At 63.5% G+C, this 16,485-nt stretch overlaps 1 protein-coding gene across 1 annotated transcript in view; it reads right to left on the bottom strand.

Moving 5' to 3' along the window:
- Nucleotides 1-317: 317 nt before the first annotated feature.
- The window catches only part of Plxna1 (plexin A1), a 40,711-nt gene continuing 24,543 nt past the window's right edge, over nucleotides 318-16,485 (bottom strand). The window contains exons 20-31 of the mRNA XM_076841075.2: nucleotides 16,299-16,441; nucleotides 15,016-15,272; nucleotides 14,569-14,635; nucleotides 10,466-10,612; nucleotides 10,187-10,346; nucleotides 9,501-9,604; nucleotides 9,176-9,272; nucleotides 8,675-8,865; nucleotides 8,381-8,550; nucleotides 5,716-5,928; nucleotides 4,791-4,941; nucleotides 318-3,402 (exon numbers count right to left, since the gene is read on the bottom strand). Coding sequence (XP_076697190.2) covers nucleotides 3,307-3,402; nucleotides 4,791-4,941; nucleotides 5,716-5,928; nucleotides 8,381-8,550; nucleotides 8,675-8,865; nucleotides 9,176-9,272; nucleotides 9,501-9,604; nucleotides 10,187-10,346; nucleotides 10,466-10,612; nucleotides 14,569-14,635; nucleotides 15,016-15,272; nucleotides 16,299-16,441 — 1,796 coding nt within the window. The 3' untranslated portion in view covers nucleotides 318-3,306. The remainder of the gene's footprint in view (nucleotides 3,403-4,790; nucleotides 4,942-5,715; nucleotides 5,929-8,380; nucleotides 8,551-8,674; nucleotides 8,866-9,175; nucleotides 9,273-9,500; nucleotides 9,605-10,186; nucleotides 10,347-10,465; nucleotides 10,613-14,568; nucleotides 14,636-15,015; nucleotides 15,273-16,298; nucleotides 16,442-16,485) is intronic.

The raw sequence follows: 16,485 nt of genomic DNA, 5'->3' as shown, positions 1-16,485 counted from the left end.
TTGGGGGACGGTCCTAGGCATTGAACCCAGGGGCACTTAACCACGGAGCCCCGTCCCCAGCCCTTTATATATGCATTTTTTGAGACAGGGTCTCCCTGAGTTGCTTGGGGCCTTGCTAAGTGGCTGAGGCTGGCCTCTACCTTTGCGATCCTCCTGCCTCAGCCTCCCGAGCTGCTAAAGTCTGTGCTTCTGTTAGGTTCTCAGCCTGGGGAGTCCAGCTCAAAGGGACTCCAGAGGGCCTCCTGATGCCTGCCCTTCTGCAGCTACCCCCACCTCTGGCCACGTGTCCACATGCAAGGAAAACCCGCAGCCAGGAGTTTTAGCAAAAATGTTTAATCTCTCCTTAATGTGTGTGTATTTACAAGTACTAAATTTGAAGAACAGTAAAATAGGAAATAGGCGGATATTTACACACCCGAGGGCTGAGTACCAGTCAGCTATGCTGCTTCGAGAGAAGCGAGGGCCGAGGGCCGGTCAGCTGGGCCACCCAAGGGACCATTCTTCTTTTGGGTGGGGTGGGGGCTTCTGCGGCGTTAAGGGACAGCTAATTGTGGGCGTCGTCTTAAAAATATCTCTCTCTCTCTCTCTAAATATATCTACTCTAGCTTGGGTAGCACCAACGGCGTGAGCCATCAGATCCAGAACTTGGGGACAGATGGGGACAGGGACCTCAGCGAGGGAAACCGGGGGGCCAGGGCAGGGCAGGGCAGGGTGGCAGGGCCTGGGCCTGGGACTTGATGCCAGGTGTCCCGGGCACCCTGGGGCCCTCGTCCATGTGTCCCCTTGGGTGGAGGGGACACGGGCCAGGTGGCCGGGCAGTGCTGACGAGCTCGAGGTATATGAAGGGCCGGGGACAGGCCTGCGCGTGGGCACCCCGGGGTGGGGGGACGGCGGGGAGCCAGGTGGGGTGGGCGGGGCTCCGAGCAGCAGGTGGCCCCGCAGGTCCCCCGCCAGGTCGCGCTGGAGTGTGGCTGGGGTCGGTCCCTGGGCCTGCAGTGGCCCCCGAAGCAAAATGGGCATTAAACTCAGGGACACTTCACCACGGAGCCACCACCCACCTGGCCCCTCTCCAGAGCTGGGTCAGAGTCCCTGGCGGGAGGCCCTGGGAGGTGACGGGTGGTGCTGGGCCCCAGGACAACTATAGGAGGACAGGCCACAGGCCCAAGTGCAAGGCCCGGCAGGAAGGGGCGGCCCGGGGACATCGGCTGGACCAATTGCATGTAAACAGAGAGGCTAAAGTGCAGGTGTCGCCCGGCTGGCCCGTCCCCACGGCCACCTGGGCCGGGGCAGCCTGGCAGCTCCCGGGGGTGCCCCAAGGTGGAGGGCGGGAGGGGACCGGGGACTGAAGGTGACACGGAGCAAGGACCCTGCAGCTGGGGCAGAACTGGAAGAACTGGGGGCTCCGGTCGGAAGCCAGCGTCCAGGGAAGACTTGGGGGCACACGGAGGCCCGGGCACGAGCCGGGAGGGAGGAGGGGACCCGGGGGTGGGGGGTCCTGGCCCACTCAAGGGACTGCCGGGAAACAGCCCATCTGAAGAGTGACCAGCCTCTGCCCTGGTCCCCGAGTCTGCCCAGGGAGTGAGCCCACGCCCACGGAGGACTGGGGACAGCGGTGGCCAGAGCTCAGGCTGGTGGGGACCAGGGTGCCCAAGCCCCGCTGGGCGCCCCGTGGGGGTGGGGGGGCTCCCTGAGACAGAAGTTCACCCTCTTGTCACCGACCCCGAGGGGCGGCGTCCGACCTGATGTCCACTGGCTCACGCTGCTTAGGGGGGGGGCGGTGACACTGAGGTGGCAGCCCAGGGGGGTGCGGGGCCTGCGCGTCCCGGTGCCCAGGGTGGGCCTGGCCACAGTTAGCTGTCCCTTAAAGTCCGTGAGAATCTTTAGTACCATCGAAAAAGTGGAACTCGGGGGATGGGACGGGCCGCTTGGCCGCTGTGTGTTGGTGACCAAGGGACGGATCCCTTTCAAAAATCAAATTAAAATTCCAAAGAAAACGCGGGTCTTCTAACCACCTCTAGGTTCAACACTTGCAGTTGGGAAAGGTCAACGCAGACTACACGCTACACGATCATGCAAACCGGGGGCCAGGGTAGCGGGGTGCGTGTCCCCAGCCCCGGGGACCTGGCCACCTTCCCCACTGCCCTGACGTTTCTTCCAAGTTGCTCTTGGGACCTTGTGCGGTCCTCTCCGTGGACGGCCCGGCCCCACGGGTGGGACCACATATATATATACAGACAGATATATATATATGTACAGGTCTGTCACCCGACTCGTCCTGTCGCCCACGGAGGGCATGGGCGGGCAGCGGCCGACCGGGTCCCTCGGGCACTGCAGGTCCACTGCTCTCTCGGGCCTGAAGGGACCCAGGCTGCGGGGTGGCCCTGGGGCTCCCCAAACAGATGCAGCAGGGTTTCTTGTTGCAAAATCAAATCGGTCCCCGGGTGTCCGATGGCTCTGGAGGGGCCAGACGCTGCTGAGAGCCGGACTGGAAGCTGCTTGGTGGGGGCTGGGGCGGGGAGGCCGCAGAGGGAGGCCGAAGAGGGAGGCTGGAGGTCATGGCCTGCTGCCTCCAGGAGCCCACCCTGCGGGTGGCCCGGAGCTGGCGCCGGAGCAGGGCTGGAGGGGAATAAATAACGGGAGCATGCGCCCTGTGACCGGAGCCCCAGCCCGGTGGCTCCCAGAGGCACGGTCCTGAGGACAGAGAGGGGTCGCCTAGTCCGCCAGTCACTCGGGGGCTGGGAGTGGCGCCCCCTCCATGGGAGGGGACGGCCTCTCTGCAGGGCAGGTGGACGTGGCCCTCCGGCTCGGCCGCGCACAGCACGCGGTGAATCTGACCTTGGCCGTGGGCAGCAGGCTCAGGCTGGGCGTGGAGGCCGCGGGGCCTCGCTCCTCCTCTGGCTGCCACCAGGTCCCGGGGACCCCCAGACTCTGTGCGCTGGTGGCAGCCCCCCATCCTGTCCTTCCGCAGTGGGCCAGGCTGGCTGCCCCTCGTCCTGGAGGGCTCGGCCTTAGACCACGGCCACTCAGAGGCCACCTCATTCTCCCACGAAGGCCACTGGGCAGCTCTTGCCAGGCGGCCAAGGTCCCTGGGCAGGGCCGGCCAGCCTGGCTCTCCGGGCCCCGGGGTGGGCAGCCCGGGCACAGAGGTGGCGCGGTGGGCACCGTCACTTCCACACCCAGGAAAACGGCCCCCAGGAAGCAGGGAGGGGGCCTGCGCCCTGGCGCTCCGCAGCTGGGCAAGGGCTGTCCCCCGGTCCCCACGCCAGAGCCCTCTCCTCCGCTCCTGCCGGCGGTCACCAGCTGGGCTCAGCTGCTCAGGGCCATCGTGTCCACCACCTGCTCCAGCTTGCTCCGCAGCCGCTGCCGCCGCGCCTGCTCGTCCTTCTCCAGGGCCGCCAGGATCTGTGGGTCAGGGTCAAGGTCAAGGTCAGGCTCAGGGTCAAGGTCAGGGTCAGAGTCAGGATCAGGGTCAGAGTCAGGGTCTGGGTCGGGGTTGGGGTCAGGGTCAGGGTCGGGGTTGGGGTCAGGGTCAGAGTCAGGGTCAGGGTCAGGGTCAGGGTCAGGGTCAGGGGTGGGACTGGCCGCCCCTAAGGTGGGGCAACCGCAGTCACACTAGGTGACCGGCCTCTGAGCGTGCCACCAGGGCCCTTCTGGGCACTCCTTCTGTATTCATCTCTGCAGGGCGGACAGACAGCAGGACTTCAGCCCACCTGTGTCCCTGTGGTGCTGAGGACAGACCCAGGACCCCACGTGCCAGGCGAGCGCTCTGCCCTGAGCCCCAGCCCAGCCCTCTGGCCACTCCTGGCCCATATGACAAGGCCGTGTCCTGCAGCAGCTCTGGAGCAGACACCAGGGGGCCCCTCCGTTCCCAGCTGTGGGGAGCAGGCTCCAGCCTGGACAGCCCTGGACCCCGGGCAGGCTCGCTCCCCTCCTGGGGTGTCACAACAGAGCCCCTCCTGTCCCACTCTCCCTTTGGCACTGTGGAGGTCACCTGTGACCCCTGGCTCTCAGGTCACCTGCCCGAGGACTCCCCATCCCTCAGGAGTCTCATGTGGGAGCCCAGGGCTCGGGCTGGCCCCTCCGCTGCCCTAGACATGCCCCTGGTCACCCTCTTTGGGCCTCAGCCGGAAGGCCCCTCTGCTGGTGGGTGACCTGGGACCCAGTGCGGGTCTGAGCCTGCAGCTCCCCACACCCAAAGAGCCTGACCCCAGGCCCCTGACCCACGCCTTCCGGGGTGGCCTCTGCCACCTGTGTGGGCAGCCTGTGCCCTCCACCCACAGAACGCACCTGCGTCGCGGCTCGGAACCCAACAGGGACCACCAGCTCTCTGCGGCTAAGCCTGAGCCCCCCAAGCCTGCCCACCAGGGGTGGCCTTGTCTCGGCCCCCATGGTTCAGTCCCGTGGCCTCCCATGGAACCCAGTGCCTGGGCACAGGATGCTCTGTCCTGTCCTGTGGTCCTGGGTGCCCATCAGATGCATCCCAAGAGGTAGTCCTCCATAAGGGACATCTTGAACAGCCCAGGCTCCCTGTGCCCGATCCGGGGATGTCCGCCAAGCCCAGTGAACCCTGTCACGGGTCTTGCAGGAGAGTCAGGAGGGACCCACATCCTGCAGCTAGGAAGGCCACGCCACCCGGTCTCCCAGGCTCCCTGCCCTGTGGGGAGCCCGGACCTCCTGCTCCCTGGCATGGTCCCCTCCCGCCACAGGGCACTAGGGGCGGCCGGGGGCCGCGGGTGGAGGGGCCTGGTGGGCTGCGATGCGGGATGCGGGGTACAGGGCGCGGCGCTCACCTCGTCCTTGTACTTGGTGATATAGGAGTAGATCTCGTGCAGGGCGCTCATGCTGTTGAACTGGCTCAGGTGCAGCCGCGACTGCTCCGCCAGGTACGCGCTCATGTCCTGGTCACTGATGGCGGGCATCTTGGCGATGTCAGCATAGTACCTTCCAGAAGGCGGTGGGGCAAGTGAGTGAGAGGGTCCCAGTCCCCAGGGCCCAAGCCGGCCCCCAAGGCCAAGCCCTGCCCCTATACCCAAGCCCCGCCCCCAAGACACAAGGCCCGCCCCAAGGCCAAGCCCCACCCCAAGGCCTAAGCCCCGCCCCAAGCCCCACCCCAAGGCCAAGCCCTGCCCGTATACCCAAGCCCCGCCCCCAAGACACAAGGCCCGCCCCAAGGCCAGCCCCAAGGCCAAGCCCCACCCCAAGGCCAAGCCCCACCCCAAGGCCCAAGCCCCGCCCCAAGCCCCACCCCAAGGCCAAGCCCTGCCCGTATACCCAAGCCCCGCCCCCAAGACACAAGGCCCGCCCCAAGGCCAAGCCCCACCCCAAGGCCCAAGCCCCCGCCCCAAGCCCCACCCCAAGGCCAAGCCCCACCCAAGGCCCAAGCCCCGCCCCAAGCCCCACCCCAAGCCAAGCCCCGCCCTCAAGGCCAAGCCCCACCCAAGGCCTGCTCCAAGACCCGCCCCCAAGGCCCAAGGCCCACCCCCAAGGCTAAGCCCCACCCAAAGCCCCAAGGCCCGCCCCCAAGGCCAAGCTCCACCCCAAGGCCCGCTCCAAGACCCGTCCCCAAGGCCCAAGGTCCGCCCCCAAGGCCAAGCCCCGCCTCAAGCCCCACCCCAAGCCCCAACCCCAAGGCCAAGCCCCACCCCAAGGCCCAAGGCCCGCCCCCAAGACCCGCCCCCAAGGCCAAGGCCCGCCCCCAAGTGCCCTGTCGCCCACCTCTCCACCCAGCTCTTGTAGTTGGGGATGTCCTTGGCGTAGAGCAGCTTGTTGGAGGGCGAGTCCTTGCCCAGCTTGTGCTCCGATGTGGAGCAGGAGTCCATGAAAGTCTGGGCCACGACGGACAGACAGGCGTCCGTGATGCTGTTCTTGTGGATGTCGAACACAAACTGTGGGTTCTTGATCACGTTCACCCAGAAGCGCAGGGGCAGGCTGCGGGCGAGCAGGCACGGGCACCCGGTCAGCTGGGCCGCCCCTCTGGACGGCACAGGGAATGGACCGGCCAGCCATCTCGTGGCCCTCCCAACCCTGACCTCCAGGGACAGTGCGGAGTTCAAAGCAGATGAGGAAACAGAGGTCCAGAGTAGACCAGTTGGTGTCCACCAGAGTGCCCACCACCTGGTGCCTCTCAGAGCCTAACTGGGTGCTCAGATGTGCATTCGTCACCATCGTGGTCATGCACATGTGGTCACTTACAGGTGGACGTGTAGGCAACACAGTGGCTTTCCCAGGGACTGTGTGCTTGGCTTGCACCCCTGCTCCTGGATGGGGACCCACCACTTGGCTCCAGCGCAGGACACACCCTGACCTCCACCTACAATACCACCTCAAAGACTGCCACCAGCTGGGCCACCCAGGGGCTGTGTGTGGCTACGCAGAATCAAATGATGCATGATCGAATGATGCTGAAAACTGGTTGGTGGCCCCAGGCACACACCAAGTGCTCAGCAGCCCCAGGCTGCGGCCACCACTCTGGCTGGCGTGGATGCAGGATGCTCCACACTGCAGGGCTGTCCTGCGTGGGCTGACCGCTGCTACCCTCCCCAGCAGATCCCGCCCTCCTGCTGCCAGGCAGCCCCTTCAGCACGGCCCAGGGGTGATCTCTGGGCCTCAGTCCTGACCAGGGTCCCATGGGACGCAAAGGTGGGCTGAGGGAGGGGCTGGGCTGCCTCCCAGGGTTAAGTGGCAGCCTGGAGGCCACCAGAGGCCTGGGACCGGAGAGACCACCAACTGGGGAGGATGGAGAGGCACAGGTGACCTAGAAAGGAAGATGGCCAGAGGCCACCTAGAGTGCTAGGGCTCAAGAGGACGAGGCCAGGCAGGGTATGGCTGCGGGCCTGGCATGAGGGCACCGCTGGCCACGTGGACATAGAAACTAGTGGAGGTGGGGCTACAGGACCCACAGGAAGGAGGGTCATCAACTATTCAGTGCGGACCCTAAGCCTTGCCAGATCCTTGAACCCGGCCTGGTCTTGCTCCAGACCTATCCCTTCACTGGGGCCAGGACTGATAGAGCACAGGGCTGCGCCAGTGGCCAGGGCTCGCAGGACAGGGTGTACTGACCGGCCTTGGGGACCCTCAGAAGAGAGCAAGAGGCCTGCGAAGTCCAATGGTCAGGAGCCCAGGAGAGGGGCCTGCAGAGCTGGGCAGTCCACACCTGGGCAAGGAGGCCCTGGCCGCAGAAGGCAGACCAGGCCCAAGGCAGGCACGGGAGGGGACACCCTAAGGCACGGGAGGGGACACCCTAGAGGACGCCCACCCAGAGGCTGGATACGTCTCCCCACCCAGGCTCACACATGGTGAGGTGCACAGGGGACTCCAGGGGCCTGTGGGGGGCCAGCTCGGGCTCACTGCCCAGGGGTTCCATGTTTCAGTGCACAGCGGCCTGGGTCTGGGCACCGTGCTCAGCGCAGGACGAGGGTGCTGTGGCTGCCCCTGCCCTCCGTGGGGCGCCTGCCTGCGCCCTGCCCCTGCCCTCCGTGGGGCGCCTGCCTGCGCCCTGCCCCAGCTGCTCCTCTAAGGGCGCCCCAGCTACCCCCAAGCTGCCCCAGCTGCTCCTGCAGGTGGTGCACTGGCCCCGCCCTTAGAGGAGCACTTCCCTCCACTGGCCCCGCCCATGCCCCGCCCCAGCTGTTCCTGCAGGTGGTGCACTGGGCCCGCCCACTGAGGAGCACTGCCCTCCACTGGCCCCGCCCCAGCTGCTCCTGCAGGTGGTACACCGGGCCCGCCCACTAAAGAGCACCGCCCTCCACTGGCCCCGCCCTCTAAGGGGCCCCGCCCATGCCACGCCCCAGCTGCTCCTCTAGTCTAAGGGCGCCCCACCCACCCCCAAGAGGCCCAGCTGCTCCAGCAGGTGACGCACCGACCCCTCCCGGCCCTCCGCAGGCCCCGCCCTCCACTGGCCCCGCCCACACCCGCCCCAGCTGCTCCTGCAGGTGGTGCACTGGGCCCGCCCACTGAGGAGCACTGAATTCCACTGGCCCCACCCACACCCGCCCCAGCTGTTCCTGCAGGTGGTGCATTGGGCCCGCCCACTGAGGAGCACTGCCCTCCACTGGCCCCGCCCACACCCACCCCAGCTGCTCCTGCAGGTGGTGCACTGGGCCCGCCCACTGAGGAGCACCGCCCTCCACTGGCCCCGCCCATACCCTGCCCCAGCTGCTCCTGCAGGTGGTGCATTGGGCCTGCCCTCCAAGCATCACCGCCCTCCACTGGCCCCGCCCTCTGAGGGGCCCCACCCATGCCACGCCCCAGCTGCTCCTCTAAGGGCGCCGCACCCAAGGCCCAGCTGCTCCACCGGCCCCTCCCCGCCCTCCTCAGGCCCCGCCCTCCTCAGGCCCCGCCCTCTGAGGGGCACCGCCCCACCCGCCCTGGCTGCGCTCACCAGTTGCTCTTCCAGGTGTGGCGCACGTCGGCGTCGTGGATCTGGTGCTTGTCCGCCTGCTCGTCCAGGAAGTCGAACATGTACTTGATGGCCAGCGGCAGCGCCGAGCCCCGGTGCGCCGTGCTGAAGATGGTCTCGAACAGGTCGTCCACGAACTTCTGCAGCGTGCCCTGCGGGGGAGGGACGGGCACCCAGAGCTCAGTGCCCGCCGCTGCCACCCAGGGGAGGACAGGCTGGCTCTGAGCGCGGTGGCCTCAGGCTGGGGTCCCACGCCTGCCCTCCCGTCGGACCCACCTTGGTGGCCAGCAGCCGCGTCAGATAGATCTCCGAGACCATCTTGCTGCCCCGGTCGCCCTCGCGCTGGTCCAGGTGGTCGTGGTTCTTCACCAGGTGCCACAGCTTGGTGCCACTCTCCAGGTCGGGCGTGATCATGGGCGTGCGCGAGCGCAGGCTGTCGGGGCTGCTGGCCGTGCGCAGCATGCTCTCTGCGGGGACCAGGCCTGTCAGCAGGCGGAGCCCTGAGCCCTGTGCCGCTCCCCACGGCCTGCCACAGCTGTCCCCCTATCCAAGAGCCGGGGACATCGCCCCTGCCTCCCTGGCCGCCGGGCATGGCCAATCACGCACGAGACGCAGCTGAATGCACTTGGGGACACGCTGTTGGGGAAGGGGCACAGTCTCTAGTACTTAAGAGAAAGGCCAAGGGTGACCACGTCCCCTCCACGTAGCAGAGCCCGGGGAGGCGTCCTCCCAGGCCCTGGGGCCCCCGCTGACCCCTCCCCCAGGCACGCCCCTCACCATATCTGCTGAGGGACTTGGTGAAGGTGGAGGAGTTGGAGATGTTGTAGGCCGAGGTCTGCTTGGGCACCAGCGCCACTGAGGACCCGTCTGTCACCTGCGGGCAGAAGGAAGGGGCTACAATGGGTCCCCATTACCACTCTGAACATCAGTTTCCTCATCGGGACAGTTTCAGACATATGGGGAGGACCCCAGGGGCCGTGGGGGGCCTGGGACCGTCCACACAGGGACTTGGCCTCCTTTCCTCCGCCCCGGGCTGGTCATCTGGCAGCCAGGGGTCCTTCCCTGGCACCTGAGGGAAGCTGTGACAGGGGCAGACAGGCACCTGGTAGTGGGCCAGCGTGTTCAGCCTCTTCCAGTCATTGTCGATCTTGGTGGTGACGTCCTCGTCCTGCAGGATGATGCGGGCCATGCGACCCTGGCGCCACTCTGCAGGGAACAGGGCGCTGGAGGGCGGGACTCCGGGTCTTGGTCCCTCCCGATGCAGCCCCTGGGCTCGGGGCTGGGGACAGGACTGGGGGGAGGGGCAGGGGCTTGCAGGGCTGTGGGTGAAGGGCCTTAAATACCAGAATATCGAGGGGTGAGCTCCCCCCTTGATCCCACTATGTGGGCAGCTTCCAGCCACTCCCAGCTGGAGACCTCTGCCCTTAGGGACTTCTTCCCCAGGCTCCAGGCCCCTCCCCCATGGTGGCCCTGCCCCAGCTGTTCTGGCCATTCTGCTGTGGGTCCCCAGAGCCCCATACCCCAACCCTGGCGTGGCCCTCCAAGGATCCCCCTGACCCAGCCCACAAGCCAGAGGTCTCCGCTGTAGCCAGGAGAACTGCCCCCACAAGCCCCCTCGGTGTCCCCACTAGTCATCCAGCTGGACCGAGGCCCTGCGCAGACCCCTCCCCCCAATGCCTGGCCTGGGGATCCTGTCGCCCCCTCCCCGTCCCCCACCTGGGCGCACACAGGGCCCCTGCCCAGAACCCACTGACCACCACGTGGCTGGCAGGAGGCCCGGCTGCTCACCGAGGTCCATGTCCCCAGCCTTGGGCCGCTGGGAGTAGGGCACCCCCTTGTACACGGCGTCTAGCAGCTTCTCCTTGACCTGCGTCACCGTGTCACAGTTGAGCCCCTTCACGGGCACCTCGGGCGCGTTCTCGTTCTCGGGGTTCACGCAGTTCAGGGTCTGCGGGGAGGGTGGGTGGCCCAGGGGACATCATCAGCCTGTGTCAGCCCGGCTCCCCTGGGCGTGGCCAGGACGGGCTCCCGGGAGCGCGTGGAGCGGCGACAGGGACAGGCCCTCACCAGGGTCTTGTAGTCGATCTGCTGGCGGATGAGCTTGTCCTCGCTCAGGGAGTAGCGGGCCTCACCCGTGATGGCGTCGATGGGGCCCTTCTCCATCTGCTGCTTGATGGCGCAGTAGAGCATGAACAGGGGCTCCCCGGCGCACTCCTGCAGGTGGGGTCGGGGGGCGTCGTGAGGCCGCCATCCCGGGCTCCCCCAAAGCCCCTGGCCCTCCCCACGCCATCCCTGTTGCTCCCAGGCCAACAGACACGAGTGTCCCCTTCTCAGAGGCGAGTGCGTCCCCGTGGCCAGAGCCCCGGGAAGACGGCAGGAAAACCAGTGCGAGACGCAGACCCGGCTCCTCATGAATATGCATGAGCGCGCCCTAAATAAATCATCAATCAGGAGGTGCCCGGATGTGTTCAGCCGCGCAGGGCTGGGGGAGTCGGGGGCAGCTCCACAGCACCCTGCAGACCCCGGGGGACCAGAGCCACCCACATCCCACTGGCCGATCTCAGGACACAGCCCCCCTTCAGGAAGCCCCCTGCCCCGTGGCCTATTGCAGGGGTGCACCCTGCACCCCACACTCTGGGGGGGGCTGTGATCTGCTAGATGTGGGGAACCCCCTGGCTGAGATCTCTGGCTGCTCAGAAAAACGATCCCCAGGCATCTAAGGGTGCCCGACGGGCAGCAGGGCTCCATAGCCGGGGCCAGAGCCACTGGCAAAGCCTCGGGCACCCTGGAGGGTTTGGGTGGAGGCCCCCCACTCCTGATCTGAATGAATGAAACCACTCGCCTGCGCCTCCACCTTGCAGGGCCTGGGCTGGCCGTGTCCCCTCCCTGCACAGGTGGGTCCCCACCGGGCCTGGACTCAGGGTCCTCCGCAGGTCCGGGCCACCCGGTGGAGTGCAGATGATGCTGTGCCCTAGGTGGGCAGCTCAGGCCGTGCTACCTCCCCCCCGGGGGCCCTGGCAAACAGACAGTGGCTCAGTCCCTGTAACCAGCTGCTCCGGGCACCTCGTTAGCATCTGCAGTAATTAAAGAGACAGCTGCTAAGGAGCGGCCACAAACATAGATCATCCCGAGACCTTCCAACAACATGCCTGTCTTTGAAATTATGTTTCATTTGCAAACTTGGCTTCATTAAGTCGGCTGGAAGGAGGAGGGATGCGGAGATCAGCCACCCTGCCGTCAGGAACCGCCTCTCTGCCTGGGGACACTATCTGATGGGAGGGAGGGAGGCCCCCCCCCCCCCAGCCTTCTGGGGTTTCCCTAGATGCCTGCCAGGCCTGGACCTTGCAGAGGGCAGAAATGGCATTACTACAGCCTCTGAGAGTCAGAGATAGGAGGCCACAGGGCCCACAGTCACTCAGTGAACATCTCAAGACGTCAGGATTTGAACCCAGAGCCATCTCACATCAATGCACCTGCCCCTTCAACTCCAGAGATTCTCAGGAAAGGCTCCGGTGGAGCCGGTGGTTCACTCCTCATCAGGTGCCGCCCTCCACGCGGGCCCCGACCACTTCCATGACACGGGCACAGAGGGTGTGAGGAGATCGGAGGCTGCAGAGGGAGGCTCAGAACCTAAGTACTCCAGAGACCACGACCTTTCCCTCCTGGACAGAGGTTCATACGTGGTGGGGGACTCAGACCCTCCCAAATGCACAGAAACTACCAGATGAAAAGTGTCACTTTTCAAAGGAAAAATAACTCCCAGTAGAGACAGTTCAATACAGATGGTAAGTCAAGAGATTCTCTGTTTGGGGCAAAGAAATCCAGAAAATCCCTACCTCACTCCATAGACAAGTAAAAATCGTTTCTTGCCAATCGTAGGGGTTGTAAAAGATGGAATGTGGGTATTATTTAAACCCTCCTACAATATGCTAAAACAAGGAACTCTAGAAACACACAAAGGATAAAAACAGGTGTTTGCAATCCTGACTTCAAAGAAAAGATGCACGAGTCACTAGACATGGTGGTGAGTATCTGTAAACCCAGAGACTCGGGAGGCTGAGGCAGGAGGATAGCAAGTTGGAGGCCAGCCTCAGCAACTGAGTGAGACCCTAAACAGTTTAGCGAGACCCTGCCTCAAAATAAAATATCAAAAGAGCTGGGGATGTGGCTCAGTGGTTAAGTGCCCCTGGGTTTGATCCCTGGTACCAAAATAAGAGCATAAATAAAATTTTGAAATCTCCCTCCTTTTTTAAGGCAGGATAATACTCTACTGTATACCACTGTATAAAACTGTCTTCCTTTATCTGCTGGGGGTATGTCCCCAGGCCCCCAGGAGGTGTCTGAGACCTTGAGCAGAACCAAACCCTACACACACTGTGTTATCTCAACACAATCCAAGTCCCTTCTTGCCTAAGTGCAGCCATTCATTACTTGCAGAAAATGGCCAGGTGTCACCTGTTCCGGGGGATCCCTTGTCTAAACCGTCACGTACGTTCGGAGTTTTCTGTCGCGACTCACCATCATCAACAGGGACACATTTTCTGTTTATGTCATCCACACACAGCTGTGACACCTTTTCATCTTAACTAAGCCCTTATCACGCACAGTAGCTGCAACTTTTGCAGTTTGAGGTGAGACAGCAAAACTAGAGCGTGTTTCTTTTTTCTTCGCGATTTCACGGATAGAAAATTGTCACCGTAAGTCTTTGCGACCTCAGCATACAAATTCTTTCTTTCCATATTGAGAATCTGTGCTTCAAGGAAGCACTTTAAAGTTTCTCTTTGGGAGAGTAAGTACAATAAGGTCACGTGAATCCAAGTACTGCTAGACAGCTGACGAGATAACCAAGATGGCCACTCAGTAACTCACGGGAGAGTAGCATATACAGGGTGGATACGCTGGACGAAAGTGGATTCAAGTTCCAGGAAGGACATGTGAGATTCCATCCTGCTTCTCAGATGGGCGGCAAGTTTAAACTTACTAATTGCTTATTCCTACAGTTTTCCATAGGTTATCTTCAGGCTGCACTCGACCACAGGGAACAGAAACTAAGAAAAGTAAAAGGGTAGATAAGGAGACTACGGTATCGACCGCATTTTGCTCATGTCTTCATCTTCTGCTGGACGCACGGACTCCCTGCCCATTATGCTAAGTTGAACTAGGTCATGGTTCCACTTATATACGGAGCCCAGAGCAGTCAAAGACACACAGACAGAAAGCCCAGTGGTAACTGCCGGGGCTGAGGGACAGGGGAGGAGGGAGAAGGTAGTATCCAACGGGGACAAAGTTTCAATCTTACAAAAGGAAGAGTTCTATGGATGAGCGTCATTTAATACCTACACTTAACAACAGTTAAGATGGTGAATAAATGCCAAGGGCAGTGGCCACACCTGTCATCCCAGCAGCTCGGGAGGCTGAGGCAGGAGGATCGCAAGGTGGAGGCCAGCCTCAGCCACTTAGTGAGGCCCTGAACAACTCAGCGAGACCCTGTCTCTTAATAAAATAGAAAAAGGGACTGGGGACGGGGCTCCGGGGTTAGCACCCCTGGGTTCAGTCCCCAGGACCAGAAAAAAAAAAAGGCTGGGTGCCTCAGAGCCCACCCTCTGCCCAGGGCTCTCTTGCTCCACCTCCTGGGCCACGTGACCTCTGCTCAGTGTCACCCTCCTTGGTCACTCCCTGCGCCTGTGTCCCCTCACCTCGCCCCCCCCCCTACTGTCTCTCCTCCCTCAGGCAAGGGATGCCCTTCTGGGGACATGGCTCTGTACACAGACGTGCCAGTGGATTGTCCCCGAGCCAGGCTCGACAGGGGACAGCAGAGGCAGGACCGGAAGTCCTGAGGGGCGGCAGAGGCCTGGATTCAGCATTGACCACCAGGCCGCACCAGTGGTCGTCCTGTCCAGGGGAAGCGTCCGCTCAGCTACTCAGAACCCAGCTAAAGTGCCCGGGACCCACGTCCAGGGGCTTATGGGAGAGCCAGGGCCACCAGACACAGCCCCGAGAGGCCCGCGCCCTCCACATGGGCAGAGACCCCACCTGCTGCCCACCGTCCAGCATCTCCCTCCGGCTCTCTGATCCCCGGGTCCTTCCCTCCCACAGGTCACTGACTCTTCTTGTGACAGAGGACCGCCCTGGCACCCTCTCGGGGACGCGCCCCACTGGCCCCCACTTGCCTTGAGGAACTTGTACAAGAGGAAGGTGAACCAGTTGGTCAGCATCTTCTCAGCCACCGACTCGGTCCTGAGGTTGCAGAACAGAACGCAGCCATGAGGTCCCTGCAGGCCCCACCTACCACGTCCACCCCCCCTTTCAACAGAGTTGAAGGTGCCCACAAGTTGGGCACGGTGGTGCACTCTTGTAGTGCCAGTGGCTCGGGAGGCTGAGGCAGGAGGATTGCAAGTTGGAGGCCAGCCTCAGCCACTCAGCGAGATCCTGTCTCTCATTAAAATATAAAAAGGGGCTGGGGTGGGGCTCCGTGGGTAAGAGACCCTGGGTTCAATCCCTGGTACCCCCTAAAATGGGGCCTGGACACGCTGGGTGTCTGTGGGAGGCCGGCGGAGGCTGGGTGTCTGTGGAGGCCAGTGGAGGCCGGGTGTCCGCGGAGGCCGGTGGAGGCTCACCGTCGCAGCAGCAGCTTGGGGTGGTTCTTGCTCTCCAGGTTCTTCTCGATGAGGTCGGACAGCAGCTGCTTGAGCACGCCCGTGGCGTACTCCATCTCGCCCTGCAGGGCCGTCATGATGAGTGAGGCCACGTTCCCACGGTCGCGCATGGAGAAGCTGCGCTGGGCCTCGAGCGTGCGGATGAAGGTCAGCAGGAAGTGCTTCTTGGTCAGCAGCTGCCCGAACAGCGTCAGAGACTTCTCCACGTTGGCCTGCACCTGCGGGAACACGGCAGGCTGCTGGGCCTCGGCAGGGAGGCCAACGGCGGGAGGCATGCCCCTTGAGTCCCAGAGCCCCAATGGGCTGATTCCCAGGCCTGCTGCCCTCCTCGGCAAAGTGGACATGCCCTAGAAGTGCTTTCAGGATAGACCTAGACCACGGCCCACGAGACGCCCACTGCAGGCAGACATAACATGGGTGTCACCATGGTGGTGGAGCTTAGGATGAGAGGGCTGGTTCCTGGCAACCTCTCTGTGGCTGAGCCCTTTGACCTTCCCTCCAGCCGAACTCACTGCCCCCATCTGCTGGATGCCAAGGGTGCATGTGCACAGGCTCACTGCCTGGAGGACAAAGAGCCACCCTGCCTATCTTCTGGGTGAGGGACTAAAGTTCAGAAAGGGGAAGAGGCTTGATCGGCCCACATAGCACGAAGGTAGTAAACCGAAGTGGAATGCAGGCACGGCTGGTTCCAGGGCTCCTGCTCTATTTCTATCCATACCAAGGCTTGTGAGGGTAGGTGGCTTCCCAATGGGCTATGCCCAGGCCTCATCAGTGATGCCTCACTGCCAACCCAGCGGGTAAGGGAGAAGGACCAGGTAGAACATTCACAGTCACGGCGAGAGACATGCTCGGTGACAGCAAATGGAGAGAGATAGGTGGTGAGTGACCTCTGGGCCCCAAGTCAGTGACAGGAAGGCCCGTTGAGGGTGAGCTCAAGAGGAACTTCCCGCCAACAGAGTCAGGGCACCTGAGGTGTGCAGAGACGGTTGTCCAGGCAGGAGACTGTGCAAGCCAGCCTGCTGAGCCCGACTGTGCCAGCCAGGAGGGACACTGGGCTCCCGAGTCCTTCAGTGGCCGGAGTCAACAGAGGAAGCCAGTCCCCGAGGGCCCTGTGCTGGCCGGCCACGGGTCCCCAGCTGTGCGCTCACACCTGCCAGGCCCACTGGCTGCCTGTGGTCACCCCGGGACCCAGAGGCAGAGCACAGCAGTGACCCCGCGTGCCCGGGGTCAGCCAGCAGGCCTACCTCCATCTCCTTGAGTACAGGGTGGTCCTCGATGCCCGGGAACAGCACCCGCATGGCGTACGTGCGGTAGTCGAGGAACGGGATGCCCGCGCCGTCCAGGTCATTGGTCAACTCGTGGATGTCCGTCTGTAGCTCTGCAAAGGCTGTGGCCAGGCGCGGGATCAGGGGCCACTCACCAGAGCCCCCG

The sequence above is a fragment of the Callospermophilus lateralis genome, chromosome 20 (genome assembly GCF_048772815.1).
Source record: "Callospermophilus lateralis isolate mCalLat2 chromosome 20, mCalLat2.hap1, whole genome shotgun sequence".
Taxonomy (NCBI): domain Eukaryota; kingdom Metazoa; phylum Chordata; class Mammalia; order Rodentia; family Sciuridae; genus Callospermophilus; species Callospermophilus lateralis.
This window is presented reverse-complemented; position numbering and strand designations above follow the sequence as displayed.